Source organism: Fukomys damarensis, unplaced genomic scaffold (genome assembly GCF_012274545.1).
Source record: "Fukomys damarensis isolate Sample0158 unplaced genomic scaffold, DMR_v1.0_HiC HiC_scaffold_38, whole genome shotgun sequence".
NCBI lineage: Eukaryota > Metazoa > Chordata > Mammalia > Rodentia > Bathyergidae > Fukomys > Fukomys damarensis.
In genome coordinates, this window is record NW_022900950.1 from 69,026,601 (window position 1) to 69,046,849 (window position 20,249).

The following is a 20,249-nucleotide window of genomic DNA, read 5'->3' on the forward strand; positions in this document are numbered from 1 at the left end:
TTCGTCTTTCCTCAATTTATTTCACCTTAGTAAGATATAAATATTAGAAGTTCTAAAATTAGTATGGAATTTAGTGATTAGCAGAGTAGCATAAAATAAGCATATTTCTCAGAAGTCATAATGATTAAGCTATTTGAATTTAAGTGTAATTTATAAACAAGATCAAGTCATGTCTAAGCAACAGGAGAATTTGAATAATTTTTATATTTCATTTTAATTATATTTGTGGTACATATAGTGGTACATGTAAAATAATATAATTCAATACAAAAAATAAATAAGTTTCCTGCATAATATCTGCAACTTTGGTTTCCAAGCAAATCAAAGAGAAATATTTAAAAAAAAAAAAAACAATTCATTCCAATTCACTTTTCAATCTCAGTTACTTACTTTGAACATAGGTCTTGAAAGGCTGTCAAATTCATTTTGTCAAAAGTAAATGATTTTCTAAAGTGGCTTTGGACTATTTCCTCAAACATACAGACCTGACCTTGCTCTAGGAATTCTGTGTAAATTCTCACTCATGCTAAGAGGACCCTATCCTCTTACCCACTTCCCATCTGGGGGAATCACTGAGCCTGTCTCTCACACTCAGAGCACAGAATCTTCCCCTGAAAATTCCTGAGGACTGGTGATGCGTCCCCTTGAAGATTAACAACAATACTATCTAGATTGAAAAAGAATTACTTTATTAGATGAATACATTTCTCAATGAAAAATATTGTGAAATGTTGGAACAATGTACTTTCCTCTCTAAAATGGATTCAACAGGAAAAGAGAATATTTATAGACCCCAGAACATATCCTGACAGAAATGGAAAATTGTACTTGTTTAAATTCTTAAAAAAAAAAGCATATATATATATATATATTGCCTTAGATTGAGACACTGCATCTTGACATTAGGTAACTTGGTACCAATGGGGTGGTGACATGAGGCCACAAGATAATAGGATGACGATGTGGAAGATGATGATGATGACAGTTTAGCCAAAAACCCTTTAGATCTGAGTACAAACACAGCTTCAGTATTTTTTGCATGAATATGAGATTGCCAGCATTTTCCACAAATGAGAAATCAATATCTATAGGGCATACAGATGACTTTCATTGTAGCAATATTCCTTTTCAGCTACTGGGGAAAATGTTTAGTCCAGATAATCTGATTAAGCAGGAAGCTTGTTTTTTGTGGGGAGAGAAACACTTGACTGTCTGGAAGACCCATATCACATGCCCTAGACCCTGGGTCCCAGTCCCTAGTGATAGTTAATGCATGTTTTCATATAATCAGATCCCAAATAACTTAGAAACCTGCTATTTCTTTTCTACTAACCACATACACATAGGTCCAGATCATTCTAAGATTCTTTTCATTTTGTTTTTAATTTTAATTTTTGTTAATTCAAAATTTCACTCCTATTCCTTATCAATGGTCAGAAGGAAATCATCAGAGTTCAACAACATATTGGCCAAAGGGTGTTAATGTCATTTAAATATTTAACTGGAGACAAGGATATTCAAATGGCAACTACTAACTTTCAAACTGAGCTTCAAGTACAAAAGAATACACAGGCTCACATAAATTCATTTTCACTAAGAATAATACGTCAACATCTCAAAATTCTATGCCTTTTAGAAAATGGAGTGTCTTTCATTTCCTTTCATTATAGTACCTGAACAAAGGTTATTAGTATGTACTTCTTTTATTATTCAATGGATGTAAGCAATGATAGCCAAATAAACACACTCCCATTTATCATAAAACTTTATAATCAGGCTGCAAGGTACTATGACTTTCTTTTCCCCTGCTATAAATAGAAATGGAACACAGGGTTTCCACTTTTCATTAGGGTCCACACCCATAACCTCTGCAATGCAAAATTTTAATTGATGGAAGAACTTTAAGTATTGCATCGGGGAGGTTATAACTGACTATCTGAACATAAAACTGTATAACTTCCTGAAAGTAAACTTGTTTGCTCCCAGAGTGCTGCAATTTAGGACCAGTTTATAATCAGGTGCAATGTCTATGTTCAACATGAATGAAGCTTTCAAGACTAAATCCTCACCACAAAATTTTAAGGGAAAGTTATGTGCATCATCTCCTTCTCAACACACCACATCTATTCATTGTCAACTTCATCAAAGAAAATTAGTTCTGTTCTCTGTTCAGGAATCACAAACTTATGAGCAATTCTCAGCTTACAAATACACATAATAAAATTGTATGCTTGTAGTTGACTAGAGAGAAGCACAAACTCACCAAGTACAGTTGGAATTTGAGATTTTTGTAGTTTGTGGATCACAGATTTGGTTCAGCTGATCACAGGACAGCTCTGCACAGCTGCCCTGGTGACCACTTGACTTTATGATCATGCAATGTTTAACAAAGTGCTCCCTGCTGTATGCAAGGCATGAGATTTTTATGGTCTTACTGGAAAGAATTTTTAAATAGTGACCAGAAATGCTAGAAGTTTTTCATAAGCACATCTATTTCCAGAGCAGCTGCTGTAAAATCAGTTCATTCTTACGAATAAGGCATTTTTCCCTTTATCTGGCAAAAATAGTATTTCCTGACAGCTCTAATAGGCCTCTCTCTCTCTCTCTCTCTCTCTCTCTCTCTCTCTCTCTCTCTCTCTCTCTCTCTTTTGGTCTCTCCAAGAGAAAAAATCTTTACCACAAAATCAAATAAAATTCTGTGTTATAAAAAAATCCCATCATATTGCAAAATTAAATTATGGAACAGAAACTGAACAAAAGATGATACCTATTATATTTCTATTTTCAAGAGCAAAAGAGCAATGAAGGTGATTTGCAAACTGTGGAGCACACAAAATATAATGGTATTATTTTCTCAAATAGTTGGGAAGACACATATCATCTTGAAAAATACATAAATTTAGGAGTAAGTGACTAGAATTTTGCAGTTTGAAAACAGTATGGTAGTATCACTCAACTTACACTGAAAAGTGCTTATGGTAGATCTAGAAATATTCTTGAATCTAGAACATAGCAAATTCATTTTATGATTTTGCTATTATTTAATTATTCACATTCTCTCATTGCAAAAAATTCAAGGTAGTAAGATGTCAAAATGAAGAATGGGAAATAAACAGTAAATGCAAGGGTAATATAAAAAAGAACTAGGAATCAGGCCACTATACATATATATTTTTAAAGCAAATTATATATTTGCAGTAGATGGATCACAAAATTGGCTTTGAGCTTTTCAGTGGTTCCTACAGAATGGAAACTATAAAGAGTATACATGCTCACATACAGTCACAGACAGCCCCTCACGGGTGGCACCGAGCTGTGGAGAATCAGAAAGAAGCCCAAAGTCAATGCCCGAAGTAGAAGTGGAGGTGACTTCAGAAATAATAATGGTAATAAAGCATGTGTGATCATATGGATGAACCTCGAGGACATTATGCTGCAAAAAGAAGCCATTCAGAAGAGAGTGCACATTGTCTCTCTCTACTTACATGACACATCCCAAACGGGCAAAGGGTGGGGAGATGGCCCTGGAGAGACTGCTAATGGATAGGAGGTCTCCTTTTGGGGTGATGAACAGGTACTAACATTATTGGGTGATGGTTGCACAACTCTGTGAATGTATTAAAAGCTAATCAATTGTGCATTACACCTTATGGACTAGTCAATATATGCCAAGTGTATCTTAAGAAGACATCAAAATGTGGCAATACCCTTACACTAGAAGAGTGGTGATCAAATTTAAGAGGGCACTGGACTCACCTGGAGACCTCTTTCAAACACTGCTGGTATCACCACTCTTAGGGACTCTGCACCTCAGCTCTCAGGGAAAGGCCTCAGAGTGTGCATTTCTAGCAACTTCCTGAGCGATGCGGGATGCCAATGCTGCCTGTCCAGGGACCACTCACTGAGGGCCAACACAACAGACAGCAAACATAACTGCAAGGACTGTCTTTCACTCTCCTCAGTAGAGTTTGAGGATAACACGTCCATACACAGTCTAGCAAAAATGCTACTGTGGAAAGCCAACATAACAGAGTAGCAATGAGAACAAAAACAATTACCACCACACAACAGCACTAACAGGCAGGCCTACCACCATTTAATGCTACTGATCCTTACGACGCAACAATGCTGGGTTAGTTGCTTCAAGTGACCCTTATTTCTTTGAGTCGCCACAACACCCTCACGAGGATCCCTGATACCAACATGAGGATGTGGTATAATCACTTCAACTGTGGCACATGTGCGCTCAGACCCAGTTACCAATTTATATTCACATTTCTATTTCTATCTCTATCTCTCGATATCAATTTATATTCACATATACGTATACACGGGTTGTTTTTATGGATAACTAATCTGAGGGCTTTTAGAATTTCATTTCCAATGCTCAGATATGGAAAAACTAGGCACTCTAGCACCAGTCACTTTCTCTGAACCACTGTGCTGCTTCACTTTAAGTTGCAGGCAGAGGTGCCTTGCTCTCTGCTCACCTTATTTAATTAGTAGCCTCTGAGGAATCAGCACAGCCATCCCCTAAACAATGCTGCGATTCTTCGGAAACAGAACATGTGATTTGTTAGGACTAATAAACTACCATATTTGCATATGATACACTCTATGAATTACATTCTTGATCTGAAAATGACATTGTTCACACTCATTTGAATTCTGCAGTGCTTACTCCGTGGAAGCGAATGGGGCGTAACTGTGTATAATGCATCTTGCCCACAGGGCTTTAGGCCATTATCTTTTGAGCATAAATGTATTATATGGGGAAGCTGGACTTCTCTGATATCTGTGATCTTTCAATCAGGAGAAAAGTTTGCCATATTCTGGCTGCTTTTCCATACAAACTTGGCTCTCTGACAAGCTTTCATTAGACATTGGCCTGTGGACTAATGACTGGAGCAGTGTAGCCCAAATTCAAATCAGAAGGAGGGCTGGTATCCTGGTATGACAGGCAGTGCTCATCAGAATTGCATTCCGCTGGAAAGGAAGAATTTTTAGGTAGAACACTCACAGTGCATTGATTTAATGCACTTGACTTTATTTTTATGTTTTTGAGGACAAACACAACAGGCACACTGAATGCATAAATTCATTGATATTGCTTCCTAGGACAGGACTAAAATAAATAATTGTCCAGGTGGTGCTTGCGGAAAACATTATTAAGAGTTTAAATGAGGGCCGGGGATTTAGCTCAGTGGTTTCGCCTCCTGCCTCCCAAGCATAAAGTCTCAAATCCGATCCCCGGTACCAAACAAACAAAGAAAACAAGAGTTTAAATGAATGAGATTTGGGAATTACTTCCTTGATTCTCCTGATTTAGTCTTCCAGGGACATAAGCAGTCTTTCTTGGTTTTGGCTTACCTACTCTGCTCCACATATTACTCAGGCCCTGGCTGCCTGCATCTCTGGATACTTTACTGAGAACAAGCCCTTTCTATGACTAGTTCATAGTTCAAAGAAATCAATCATCTTCCTAATCAACTGATGTTCTGTGTTTCAGCTGAGTTTCTCTCCCTTGTCTGAAGCAGATTTCTGCTCCTTCCCTGCTAAAATTCTCATTCCTGTCACAGGTTCCCGTCAAAACATCGTGCGTTTCTCTCTCCAAACTCAAGGGACACTTTCGTCCTGTTCCACTGTGCCTTCACTCAGCAGAAAACAAATCAAAGAAGAATTTGAGGCTGTCGCGCCCAATACCTTTCATAAAATGCTAGAATCCTTTCCTAATCTGCAATTAAATGAAAACATTCTCACATATGAAACGTCAAAGTCGAGACACGGGAAGTATGTACTGTGATGGGAAATCAATATTTAAATAGGTGTTCACTCCCAATTATATTCCTGGGAAAATATAAACTAAATAAAAATGTTATTTCTCACTCATCAGATTGGCCAAAACTCCTACAGTATAAGGACGGAGGCATATGGAGAGATGGTACGCATGAGCACGGCTGGCGGCCTAGAAATAGAGTCGGGCATTTTGATGAGAATGCTGAATCTTGTAAGAGCTCCTAAAACTGAAAATGTAAATATCTCACCACCTATTAACGAGCTTATATATTAGAAGAACTCTCATGCGTATTATGGATATACACATGAGAATAGCCATTACATTACTGATTAGTAGTAATGTGAATAGTTAAATACTAAATACCAAAGAAAACTTAATACTAAAATATCAGAATTAATAGTAAAATATTAGATAAAACCTAAAAATCAATGCAAGGATAGACAGATTGCAATCTGCTTACACTAGGATATAGCACAAAGCTATAAAAAGGAGAAAGGTAGATCTTATATAAAAATATAGAAAATCCAGACATACAATCTGAAGAGAATGTCTTTGAATGTGACAATCGTTATATCATTTATGTAAGCAAAAATAATTGAAAAATGTGAAGAATGAATAAGCACTATTTTTAGTGTTAACCACTAAACTAGTCCTAAACCAGAAATTCCTAACTCCTTGCTACTTACCTAAATCACCGTCATTATGAAAACATTTCAAATCCTACCTCAGCCAGGAATCCCCACCCCCAGGCCACCATAATTCCTCTTGTCTTCTGAAACACTGTAGTAATTTGCTTCAGCTAAACGCATAGCCTCATCCAACTCAAATTATCCTTGTGGGGATTAACAAAAAGGCTCTCTATGTTAGTGTTTAGTGTCATTCTTCACACATGTTAATGTTTAGTGTCATTCTTCATGCACGGTAACCGATCTTTGGTTGCTAGCTGCTACTATTATTCTCAAAATTTATTTCTCCCCTTTTTTAGCACGTGCCATGGCTTGAATCTGGAGTCTCTCCAAAGGCCTATATGTGAAAATTTAGATCATGGTGTTACTGAGAGTCAGTAGAACCTTTAGGCAATGGGGCTTATTGGAAGGAAGTAAGGGCCTTGGGACATTCCCATCAAAGAGATGTTGGAACCCTAGCCCTCTCTTGTCTCTTTTGCTCCCTGAGCACCTTAAGATGGACAGGCTTATTCTGCCATGCTCTCTTACCATGATGTTCTGTGCTGCCACAGGTGCAAAGCACTGGTCCAAGTACTGATGGACTCCAACTTCTAAAACCATGACCCAAAAGAAACCATTTCTCTTAAGTGAATTACCTCAAGGTACTCTGTCACAGTGACCAAAGCTAACTCCCGTAACACAGAAAACTGCTGCCAAGAAGAGGGCTCACTGCTGTGACTGTAACTGACAATGCAATTTAGAGGCCTTTTTATGAAAAGAATTTTAAAGAGTTTGGAGAAGATGCTAAAACTCAGACTGCTGTAAGCAGAGCTTAATCGGTGATTCTGTTGTTGGCACAGAAGACCAGAAGGCTGATAGGAATGTGGACAGTAAAGGCTGTGCATACAAGGTTTCAGATGGAAATAAGGACTCTGTTGAAAACTGACTAGAGGTCACCATGATCCATCATGCAAAAGATTATGGCTACATTTTCTCCATTCCCTGAGACTCTGCTTAAAGACGATAGACTGGCATATTTATCAAAGGAAATCTAAAGGCAGTACAGTGTTCAGGAAGCAGCAGGGGTGAAACCAGCTGCTTTTAGGAATATTTACAAATGAGAAAGAGGAGCAAAACGGAGCACAGTGAAAAAACTTGGAAACCCTGCAGTTTGGCCAGAAAAAAGGAATGTTTAATGGTTCTGCCAAGAACGGTGTAGTTGTCAAAGAGGTTAATACTCTTAAAAAACTATGTATCTTTCTGAAAGAGTTAAAGTCATCATATTATACTGATACATGCATACCGATGCTTAAACCAGCACAATTCAAAACAGCTACATCCTAGAAGAGGACAATGCATCCATCAATGGACAAATGGAAAAGAACATGTGCTATATACACATGATGAAACAATACTTTGCCATAAAGAAAGATAAACTTGACTCATCTGTAAGAAAATGAATGTATCTTGAGATTATAATGTTAGGTGAAATAAATTAGATTCACAAGCTTAAATATCACGTAATTTTCCTTATATGAGAAACCCAAAATATAATTTAAAGAGCCAAATAAAAGATAATAAGAAATAGGGAGATGCATCTTTTGCAAAATGGAAAGGGACCAAGAGAGGAAGGAAAAGAAGAGAATAAAGGAGACGGGAATGAAAAAAGAAATGTGACACACACACACACACACACATTCATGGGGGACCATGGTAATGTTGATCATTCAGAGCCAGTAACACCCACTGGGTGGTGAGATAAACAAATGAATAATAAATAAATAGGTGGTTAAATAAATGATCTCATTTAATGCAACATCTGCTGGAAAGCTGGTGTGTACTATCTTCACTTTGCAGAGGAGAAACTGAGGCCTGGGGATTAATTAACCTCTTTAAAGGTGCATAAAAAATTAGTATTAGAAAAAGGACTTAAGATTCTTGAAATTAAAAATCTGTGTGTGTAGCAGAAGTTAATTTATTTTTTCAATTAGACTCATATATATGATTTAAATTCTTTAAATACATTTATATTAAAGAGCTATCCCATGCACGTATATGTCTAGATCCTTAGTAGTTTCAGGAACTGATTAGTTTCCCTGAGTTAGTGCATAGAAAGCTGGTGCCTGCTGCTGATGGTGAGGTCCATGCCCACACATCTCAAGTCACTAGGAATAGAAAACAAATGCCATCTATATGAAACAAATAGAGAGAAGAAGCAAACCTCAAAACAACTGTCTTTCTTCTAACAGAATAATATGATAATGCATCTCGCCACATACAAATACAGGAAGGGAATTCCTTAAAAGTAAAATATGCATTTTTCCAAGAAGTTAAAAGCTCTTCACAGGTCATTCTTTGGTGTCTCCAGTAAAATAAAATATCTATCATTGGTTCTTGTGCAGACATCTTGTTAAAAGATACTTGTTCCAACATGATTTTTCAGGTAAGTGTGTTCTTCACAGTTTTTTTTTTTTTTGGCCTAATTTCAGGTGATACAAAAACATTCTAAATAGGACCAGTTTTCAGTAATTGTTAACTAGGATGAATGTGAATCCACCTGGAATTATTGCTGTTATTAATGAGAGATACAGTCTGGAGTAATGTGGCAGCACTCTACTGAAATTCTCAAGGGAAGAGGTAGCAGCAACAATTGCAAAACTGTCCCTGATTATGTCCAGTGTGTCCTTTTAAAAAGTCAATATACAGCTGCAAACTCTTTAATATTTGAAGAAGATAATGTGAAAAAAAATAGCAACTCTTCTGAAACTAGTACCATCAGCTAAAGAAAAGAAAAATATGCTAAGAAAACAAGACTAATGAAGAAAGAAAAGACGGGATTTTCGTATTTTAACAACAAATGGACCAAATCACTGAAAAAGTGAACCCCAAAAGGGGCTAAGTCATCACAAGTACAATACTGTTGACATTTGATTAAAGGTTACTGTTTATAAAGCAAAACATTTCATAAATTATGCTCCTCTCACATATAAATTCAGATGCAAATGCTGCACACGTGCCACTCCACAAGCTACAATCCAATAGGCTGTTGAGTCACTGGCCCTCTTTTGAAGCAAATATTTACATTAAAATAATGAGAGCCCTTTCTGTTAAAGGTCCTAATAAGTTTGACATTGAAACTAACCCTGAGCCATCTTACTGTGATGACATAGAAAGTGTCCTAATTTTATAGACCCATCATCAAATGACAGATTGATAGAGTAATGTAGGACCAGGGATTTAGCTCAGTGGTTCCACCACCTGCCTCACAAGTTCAAGGTCCTGATTTCGATCCCTGGCACCTAAAAAAAAAGTTAGAAAGAGTAATGTAGCAGCAGGTAAAAGACAACTAGGCAACATGGGGTTGCATTGCTACATGGTAAGCATACACAATGTCAGAGCTCCTGTTCAAAGAAATAAACTGCATTTGCAATGCATCTTTTAAAATTACTTTTCTGTGCCAATGACATTTCCCAACAAAATTATGTTTGGATAAATATAACATTTGAAAGAAATCCTGTCATAGTAATTGTTTTATTTCTTTAAAGGTCAATTATTATAATCTGATAATTAATAAAAGTATGGAGACACCTACTAAAAGTGTTTTCCACAAGTGTTGGGAAAACATGCCTCTTAGCATTCCAAAGAGATTTTCTAATTGAAAATGGATGCTGATTCTCTATTCTGTCTTTTTAAAGAAAATGACTAAACCCCAGAAACTTGATAATTATTTATGCACAATTTGTAAACTTCTGCTGCAGATAATCAAGGAAAACTCTGGCCCATGCGTTAAGACTCAAACAAAGGAAAGCTTCATCAGACTTCTAGTATTTTAGAGCTATTAATACCTGTTACTAATTTAAATTAAAACTGGTTTAAATGTGCCTGACTTCAGTCAAGTGATTCTCAACTCTGACTTTATCCCAGAGCAACAACGTAGGAAGTTTTATTCATGAGACACTGCTTCAAGAGGGGCCTGAGCAGGCAGCGCTTGTGGGATTTCTCCTGGCACTGCTGGCTCTCAGCTCTACTCAGTCCATCTCCCTCAGGGCGGGGCTCACACTGGAAAGCAACAGCTTCCCCGCCCTGGGGACCTGACCTGATTTGGAATGGAAAGTGGAAAAGGCCACTCCTGAGCACTGTCAGAAGCCTTAGCGGCCTGCGTGACAAATAAAGCAGCCAGCCAATTCCGCATCTAGCCTGGGGGACAGTTTCAACTTGCCTGTTCTCCAGAGCGAGGGGAAACATGCAATTCAACAGGGAAATCATGGAAAGCTGCGAGCCACTAAACCACACATCGTTGGGTGGCATGGGTGACCTGAAAGGACTTGGTGGAAATACAGTAGAAGGCAGGACAGGCATGAATACTCCTGAACCTGAGCACGGCAGAACCTGAACCTCAGCAGATTCCAGACTCATCCACAGACGTCAGCAGAGGCTGGAAACCATAGTGGTAGTCGCTTGAGAACAGTAAGTGTCCCATCCCCAGACATAAGGGTGGCGCTTGGAAACCAGGCTTGAACATAAAAGGGTAAACAAAATTGTACATGCAGGACATGATTAAAAACACAGTTTTTTAAAAATGAGAAAGTTAAAATGTAGTTCCTAACGGAGAAGTAAGTGTTCCTCTGTGGACTTTTCTGAATCTCTGTAACCCCTATGAGACACTGCGATGTCTAGGTCCAGTGGTGATAATGACTGAGAAGGCTGACAAGAGTGTGTGCTCCACTCCTAGAGTGGAACTCTAGAGGCTTCACTCTTGAACCCTCAGGCTTTCAGAAGACCACTCTGATTTTGCAAACAGTGTTGAATTTCTACAAGCACATGCTTTTTAACAAACATGACTTCTATTTTAACTAATGGATTTGAAATAGTTAAATATGTTACCAAATATTTTCGAGCGATACTAATTCATTCCGTTTAGTATTAAATAACATTAACTCATAACTGGAAGAGCATGTCTCCGTGCAGATGCTAACATGTAGTCTCTGCCAAAACACTCTAGGGCTCGGTTTCATTATGTATAAGATGAAATTTTTAAGGTGACTCCTCGAGCTCAGATTCCACAATTATTTGTAGGGCATTCAATAATACACACTAAGATTAAAAATGTTTGTAGGAAACCAGTCCAGGTTTACTTTAATGAATGCCAACTTCCCATAAATGGCCTAGCATTCGTAAACACATGCAGATTTTAAAAGTTCTATCTAAAGTGGTCATTTCTTCAATTGGTAAAACATTGCGTTTGAAATTATTTACAAGAGTGGCAAGAACCCTTTAAATTATGCTATTGAAATCAAACCTATGTCACAATATAGTCACAAACATAAAATACAAAGGTCACAATCACCTGGATTTTGTTGCATCTGGGAAAAACAGAATGCTAATTTTATGAAATCTGGCATTGTTTTACTCATCAAGTATTAACTTAGTATTAACGATTGTTCTGATCATTATAAATGCATACATTCAGGTAATCCCAAAGATACTCCTAGGAAGTGACTACTATTGTCATGATTTCTTGATAGGTGAGGAAACTGAGGCACCAAGGTGACTAACTTGCCTAAGGCACTAAGCTGCAACAAGCGCTTAACTTCCTCATGGCTGGTAAGTGGCAGACAGCATGACAAGCTGAGCTCACCTGGGTGCAAATTCCCCATTCTTACCTACTTTGCTATGCTGTCCTGGTCTATGAATCTATACGTTTCTATTATCAGGCAGAGGGACATGAAGACCATTATTTTACAAAAAATATTCTCATTTTCTTGAAATATTTTCACACATACACAGAGACAAACCTGCACACTCTCCTGGTAAACTTTGTATATACAAAAAGGAAGGATAAATTTGACAAATTTGAAATTTATAGAAAAAAGCAGAAAATAGTATTAGCAGAGTAGTGGATATATAAAAGTAGAGGGCATTAGTGTTTTAGATGAAATTTCCAACATCTTACTTTTAACGGTTCCAAGATATGTTGTGAGCAAACGTATTGCAAGCACAATGTTGATTCTGAATGACCTCATCCAACGCCAAACTCTCGATTTTGTGGCTTAACATGTGCCCGACAGACACATTTTATATTTATTTGTTTGGGGGACTACCTTCTAACTTAAGGGGTGCTTCTGCAGCTTAAATAAACAGGAAATAATCTCACCCTCCAGGCAATTTGTGAGTTAAATTACTTTAGTTCCTTGATCACCCTGGCCTACAGTAGCGTATGCTCTTACTATCCTCCCCACTACCTTTGTTCCTATTTGTATTCTTTTTCTGCACTTTAGAAGATTCTGCACTTAGACTGAGACTTTTTCCTGTTAGTGCTGAGAGATTATTTTTGAAAGAATTTTTCTCTACCAACCAAATGTGCCTAATATGGCTTAGATGTTCATGTCAGCCCTCTAAAGCAACCTCATTCCCTTTTCAAAAAATGATGACAGAACTCCACCGCACAATGAAAATGCCAAGAGACATGAAATGGTGTAAAATAGAGGACTTCAGACACTGCTCATTAGTGGAGAAATGTGCAGGCACAGAACAAGCTCAGGTAAGCTGCTGAAAGCCTGCAGCTGTGGAAAGAAAAGGGGGAGCTAGCACCATGCTGGATGAGCAACAGCCCCTAGAAATGCACACAGCACCGTCCTCTCCGGAACCCGCCTGCCTCGCACTTCCTGGTATGCTTCTGAGCTACTCTTTGCAGCAAAGAGACAATTCCCTTAACTTTTAAATGAACATGTGTCCTTGCTGATAGACGCTGTGAAGAAGGCACTTTTCCCTTTCCATTACAGTGTCATCTTGAGATTTAATTACCGTGGAAATGAATCAAGACACATGACTTGGGGCACAGCATCTTAAATCTTAAATGTCGGCTGTAACGATATTAATTCTCCTTTTTAAAGTATCAGTGTCATTCTGTCTTTACAATGAGTAATGAGAAAATAATATTAGGAAGGAGGCTACCCAGTTAGAGACTATGCAGGTCATAGGAAGAGGACATTAGCTACAGTTTGGAAAGGCTTTGTTTGGGTATTGACTTAGTTTTGTTTTGCACAGTCTCATAACCACTTATATGTCAAGAAAATATGTGCACCAAGTGTTATATATGAAACGCTCAGAGCCTTTTAACATTAGCTAGTAAGCTAATGAGTAAGCTAATGAAATATGCCTGCCATGTACATTATTAAGTGCATGCATGGCCACGTTCCCTTTTATTATCTAAAATGAGTAGGGGAAATGCTAAAAGTTATTTTATGTTTCATGCCATGAGCTATAAACAATGGAAATTCAGTGAAAGTACTAAATATTTAGTCATCCAGTAAGATTTTAAAAAAACGAAAACAAAAATCTCAAAATGACCTTGACATAAAAGAGACCTTAAAGTAGTGGGATACCTTCTCATACAGTCCAGCGCTCGGATGAAGAAGTCCTTGTGCAGCTGGTGCTCATCCCTCAAGATCGAGCACTGCTCCAGTGTCACTGACATGGACGTCCTGTCTTTGGCACTTTTACAGCAGGTGAAACGAATACCATTTAGTTTGCGACAAATCTGTGAGGCACATAGGAAAACCATTTATTGTTGACGTGCGAATTACTCGTGCACCAGCTTCCTCTAAATACTTTCAGTGAAAGCAGGCCAACTACAACTCCGGGTTTAAATTCACTCCTGAAAGTCAGCTGGTTCTAGCTGCACTATAAAACATAACAAAGTTTACCATTTCATTCCAAAAGCCAGACAGACCTCATTTATTTAGCACTTTGTACATGAGGTGTGGGATTGTTAAATTCATAAGACATGGAAACAGCCAGCAGAAGAAGCAATGTACTCCAGAGCAAGAAGATCTTGTAGTAGATCACTGTAGTGATGGTGACAATCACAGCTTACTTGTATGAGCAACAACTTCATGAAGAAAAGGCAAAGCCCTTTATTTTCTGGATTGGACACTTCGTTTGAATCTTGACTAGCTTACATCGTGACATTTTACTTTTAAGAAACCTGTGGTATACTTGGTTTCATGTTATAATATTTTAAGCACGGACATGGTACAAGATGAGAAAACTATTTGGCAATATGAGAGTACTATAAATGGCCACCATTCTTTGTACATCTATCCTGTGCCAGGCACAGCACTGTGGAATTTTATGTAGATTTACTCTTGTAATGAACTTTACATAAACCCTATAGGAAGGTATAATTAATTCTATTTTACAAAATGACGGAACTGAGGTTCAGACAGTTTAAGTAACTTGCGTACAACAGAGCAGAATCAGAGTACAAGTATGGTGTAGCTATGTTCAAAAACCAAGTCTTTAAATTCTGTTGTGTTCAGTTTCCTCCTATACAATTCCCTTTTTTTGTTTTTCCAATTTAAGTCAGAGACGACTCTTTTAAACCAAATTAAATTTTAAGTCAGAGAAGGAAATAGTCTCTTGACTTACTGCCTCATGTTTAGCAGGTAAATCATTCCATTCCTTTCCCTTCTATCCAGAATAGGATTCTAATAGGAGTTACTACTAACCACTGCAACATCCACAATGCTAAACAATGTGCACTTAAAGTAAATTAAATGTGACACAATAAAGCTTACTTTATTATCAACCATCAAGGAGGCTTTAAAAGTTGCCTGCTTTCAGATGATATAGTTCTCATCAAGGGTTTTTACCATATTTTAATTGTGATTATAATACTTACCCTGGGATTTATATGGCCCTATTACTTTAGACTTTCACTACTTTCTAATTCCAATGAAAATGACTACAGAAATATGAGGGTAGTATTTCACTGTATAATCTTTTTTCATTCAGAAAATCCTAATCTCTTCAAATAAACAGTAATTCACATACTTAAAAGAAGCTTGACAGCATCCACAGTGAAATAGACCTTAAAGTCTGCTTTTTGAGATATGATTTTTAAAAAGAATTCATATGCTTTAAAATGTATTCTTATCATTCTATGTACCTTTCCTACTTAGGATATTTAGTGCTCCAAATTTAAAGAAAAGTGAAGATGGGAGTGATTTTATCAGAACAGACAAGTGGGGGTCTTGAGTCCCATATTTCTACAACTCTACAACTTTATAAGCTTGATTTAGCATACTTGATTCTGGGTTCTTTATGTTCTCATTTGTATCATTTAAATTAAATTAAGATAAAACCAAATAGCTTTATATGTTTCAATTTGAATGCAAAATACTAACACCAGCAAAATTTCACTAAATAAGATTTAAAGAAAAGAGGAAAAGAGACAGAAAACTTGTTGAAAATGTCAAAAGAAATTTATATTTCTTCATTTTGAGAGTATTATTTAGTTCCTTTGTTTACAAATGGGATCTTAAAACTGAGATATCAGCCTATAGAAATAGATAACTGATAATAATTGATCATCTTATTCAATTTAAAGTTGTGTAGGAGTCACATATGATTAGTATACCTATTTCAAAAAATATTTTAGAAATACAGAGGACTTATGGGAAATTTTATGTTCAGCCAAATGGAAAAATAAATCTAACAGAAAATACGCATTAGCTTTAGCTTGTGTGAGTCCTTAATTATGTACATAACTTTATGATATGTACATAATTACACACTTATACGTCTCCAAGTTGTTAGGAGACCTTGGTAAATAATCAAACAACCTTAATGCTATTATGTCATTAGTTAAACAATAAAAATAACATGAACCACCTGAGAATTACTAACCATTGTAATCTTTGTGGGTTTTTTTGTTCGTTTTTTGGTACCGGGGATTGAACTCGGGTCCTTGCGCTTGCAAGGCAGGCCACTGAACCGCTGAGCTAAATCTCCAGCCCTAACCATTGTAATCTTTGAAGACACAAAAAAATAGTCACATTGGGGAAGAACCTTACAAGCAGCATAAATGAACTGCCTGAACACAGCACTCCATAGTGTAACCTTCCATCATCTTACCTGGGACTCCAAGAAGGCATGGAAGGAAACTAACGCAGCTTTTGTTTGCCTTGCTCATGCTAAATTTATTTAAAAATAATCTCATGATAAAATATTTTTTACTTCTTCCCAGAGAAGAATAAGTAATATTGGATTATAATTGAGCCACTGGCAGTCAAGAAAAAAGCCTGTTTTAGATGCTACTGATAGAAAACAAAATAAGACTATGCTAGAAGCTTCCATTATTTGAAGTCCAAATTGTAAGAGTAATACTGCAGAAACCACACATATGGTATGTATCATAGATCTCTCTGGTGTGCCTTCCCCAATGAAAGGATGCTTTCCTAAATAAACATCTTTGGGTCTGAAGTTTTAATAAAATTCATAAATTTCATGAGTTATGCCTCACAGTTGCCAGAAAAGAGCTTAAAAAGTACAAGCATGATTCTCTCCCTCTCTACAGAAATCCACAGTGGGAAAACAGACACATCTTCCACCCTAAGGGTTCCATTAAGTGAAAGAAAACCATACAAAATACAGCTCATTACCCTGAGATCAATCCATCAGTAATAAATTCTATGCCAATGTCTAAATTTTAAAAAATACACTTACAGGGCCAGGGATTTAGCTCAGCGGTTCGGTGGCCTGCCTCGCAAGTGCAAGGACCCGAGTTTGATCCCTGGTACCAAAAAAAAAAACACTTACAAGCTCATTAACTGAACAATATGTTCAGGAGCCTTACCAAAGCTGTGAGCCAGAGTTCTGAAAACCACATTCCGTGGAAACCATATGTCTCTAGAGCTGCAAATCAGAATCCTTGTTGATACAGGAACCTGACATGGCAACCTGCAGTGCCAAGAGAATCACAGACCTTTCACCTTAACCTCCACCTCACAAAAGTATCCAGGTTGGTAACAGTAGATTCTTTCTTGTGGAATATCTCTTCCTCTTCAGTATGCCCTCTCCAACTGCTAGGACTACCAACGAGAAGGACAATGCCTCATCCCCCGAGTAACAGGGGTCACATCAAGGAGCCAAAGCACAGAGGCTGATGGTGCACGCTGTGACAGAAAACGAGACTTGACGTGAGTGCTCACCGTTGCCGCCAGCCACATGATTTCTACGTTCTTTCTTTTTTTGGCTTGGATGTTTTGGTGAAGACTTTCTAGTAATCCTTTTAAATCATTCTGCTCTTGAAAATGTGAAATGTCTGAAGGTGAGGGTAGGAAGGAGAAAAAAAATGAACAGTGTTAGCATTACATGACCCGTGGAGTTTTCTTCAATATATTTGCAAATGCAACTTTCCAAACAACCCATTTGGAGTAGAGAGTAACTCAGGATAGTATCTGTCCTTCCAGTTTCATTCTTTACTCGGAAATAGGCAGTGGTTTGCCCCATTCCTTGTTCTATATCCTATGCTCTATTTCTTCTTCTATGGCAATGTCAAATATCAATGTCATAAAATATTTTTTACAAACAACAACAAAAAAAAACAGTTTTAGTGAAGATGATGGCTGTTGTCTTACTTTTACCTCAGCATAAGACAGAGATGTCATGGGGCATAACCATTTTTTGTTTTTTTTTTGTTTTTTCCACTGAGAGGCTAGTTTAAGTCAAAAGAACATATTAAATAGAAGATCTCTGGGGCAAGAGAAATCGGAAAGTTCAATTTCAGCACACAAAGTCAGTTTCCATGCAGCAAGTTTCCTCAACCCTGGCATTATTGACTTTAAATCAGATAGTGGGCCAGAGACTTAGCTCAGTGGTACCACCACCTGCCTCATAAGCACAAGGTCTGGAGTTCAATCTCTGGTACCAAAAAAAAAAAAAAATCAGATAGTATTTTGTTGGGGAGGCAGGAGAGTGTCTGTTATAGGGTGTTGAGCAGCATCCCTGTGCTCTAAAATTTAGGGGAGGGGGCATCCTTTCCACTGTTACAATATCTATATCTATATCTGCACATTTTCAAGTATTCTTTGATATAAAAAGTCTATCCTGGTTGAGAACCACTGCTATAAAGCAACACAGATATGACAGAAAGAAAGGAACCACCAGAGGCAACAGCTAATGATATAATCAGGTAAGAACTAGGTTGTTCAGATCCCTACATATGAATAACTCAGCAATGCATAATAAATGGCAAACATTTTATAACTCAAAACTTAGGCTCTGTGCATTTATGACACACATGCCCCTAAAACTTGGCAAGGTGGGCTTCAAGATTAGAAACACAGTGATGTAAAAAGAAAGGCTTTTGAGAAGCATTTGGGTTAGTACTTTATAGTACAAAAAGATACTTTTGAATTCACAAACTGAAGTAGGAGAATTTCTGAGTGAAATTCTCAGATTTGACCTAAATTAAAAACAAAGGACAAGACACATGAGAAGCATGACCATATCCAGTTACATTGAAGGAATATGCTATACAATCTTGATTCAAGTCACACCTCAAAAAACAGAAACTTGTCTTAATAGCAAGGAGACTTTGTACTTTCTGAATGTGCACCACAATTCATTAGCTCACATATTTGAATAGTTTTTATGTCAGCCATGGAGAATAGAGGAAATATCTCAATGAACTGTACTAGCAGTGCATATCTTTCATAGACGTGGTTGGCAAAGTGGAAGTGTTCATTGAAAGCAACCTATCATCTTGGATTTCACAAAGACAGAAGAGAGGAAAGTTGGGTACAACTGAAATATATTGCCTGTGTTAGGGTGGTGAGATTCAAAATATTCATGTACAATTTATGCATGATTCTATTATATTAGTTCCTAAAAAGTATAGCTTTCTAAGGTCACATCTTTACTATGTAACAGATGCTTCTCACAAGAAATAGAAAATCTGATTCACAATCATCACATCTCCAAGGCAGGAGACTCTGATACATAGGAATTTTAATAGGACACAGTCCAAAGACAAAGAACAGAGGCTTTTAAGAGAATTATACAGCCTGCCCAGAATTCTGCAGCTAATCAAAGAAGGTAAGGACAATAATAGTGTTTTAAAATTTATATTCATGGCAGGTGAGGAATAAAGGAGTCAGGTCCACAATCAGTGCTTTTAATGTTGATAGATGGTAACCAAAACAAACCTAGAGTAACCCATAAATTAGAATTGTAAGGAGCCATTAAAATTATGTACAAGCATATCATTGGCGTAGAAAGAGTCCTTGACATTGTTGAAAGGGGAAATTGGTCAGATTACTGAATTAATTTATTCATGCTACATTGTACAAGCATGAGTGGCATGTGTGCACCTGCGTGTGTGCTCACCTATTCCCGTGTGACCTCTTTCTACAAGTGTACACAGACAGAGGACGACGTTGAATTAGGTCACTGTTAGGTTTTAGGATTTGATGTAATTCTGAATTGTCTTTTAATATCATTTAAAATGGATGTGATTTTAAAATAATACAATCCTTGTGCTGGGGATTTAGCTCAGTGGTTCTGCCACCTGCCTCACAAGTGTAGGTCCCAAGTTCAATCTCTGATATATATATATATATCAGATATATATCTGAATGACATAAAGACCTTCAAAATAGTTTCTTCAGAGTAGTAAGGTGGGCACATATTTAAGCCACAGTTCAGTGCAGGAAACTGTTTTACAGCTATGACATAAGTGAAGATGTCAGGTTCCAGGGAGAGGTGTAAATTCCAGAATAGCGGGGTCTGCAAGGGTGAGCGGCAAAGGCAATGCACTGTGGCTTTTGCAAGCTTTAGAAGCCAGGGAAAAGTCATAGCAAAGACTTTGTGGGGACACCAGAGACCTAAACTACAGGCTTCAAAGAGGACAGTGGGAATCTGACATCTCCTCTCTCTCTCTCTCTCTTGCCTTCAGGTAGCCAAGATGTAATGGTTTTTTCCTACCCTGTATCCTCTGCCCC

General features: G+C 37.4%; 1 protein-coding gene across 4 annotated transcripts in view; it reads right to left on the bottom strand.

Moving 5' to 3' along the window:
- Inpp4b (inositol polyphosphate-4-phosphatase type II B) overlaps window positions 1–20,249 on the bottom strand; it is a 943,087-nt gene that overhangs the window by 38,956 nt on the left and 883,882 nt on the right. For all 4 annotated transcript variants that reach the window (XM_010639876.2, XM_019209903.2, XM_010639877.2 and 1 more), the window contains 2 exons: window positions 17,457–17,569; window positions 13,848–14,002 (listed from right to left, as the gene is read on the bottom strand). In XM_010639876.2, the coding sequence (XP_010638178.1) occupies window positions 13,848–14,002; window positions 17,457–17,569 (268 nt within the window). The remainder of the gene's footprint in view (window positions 1–13,847; window positions 14,003–17,456; window positions 17,570–20,249) is intronic.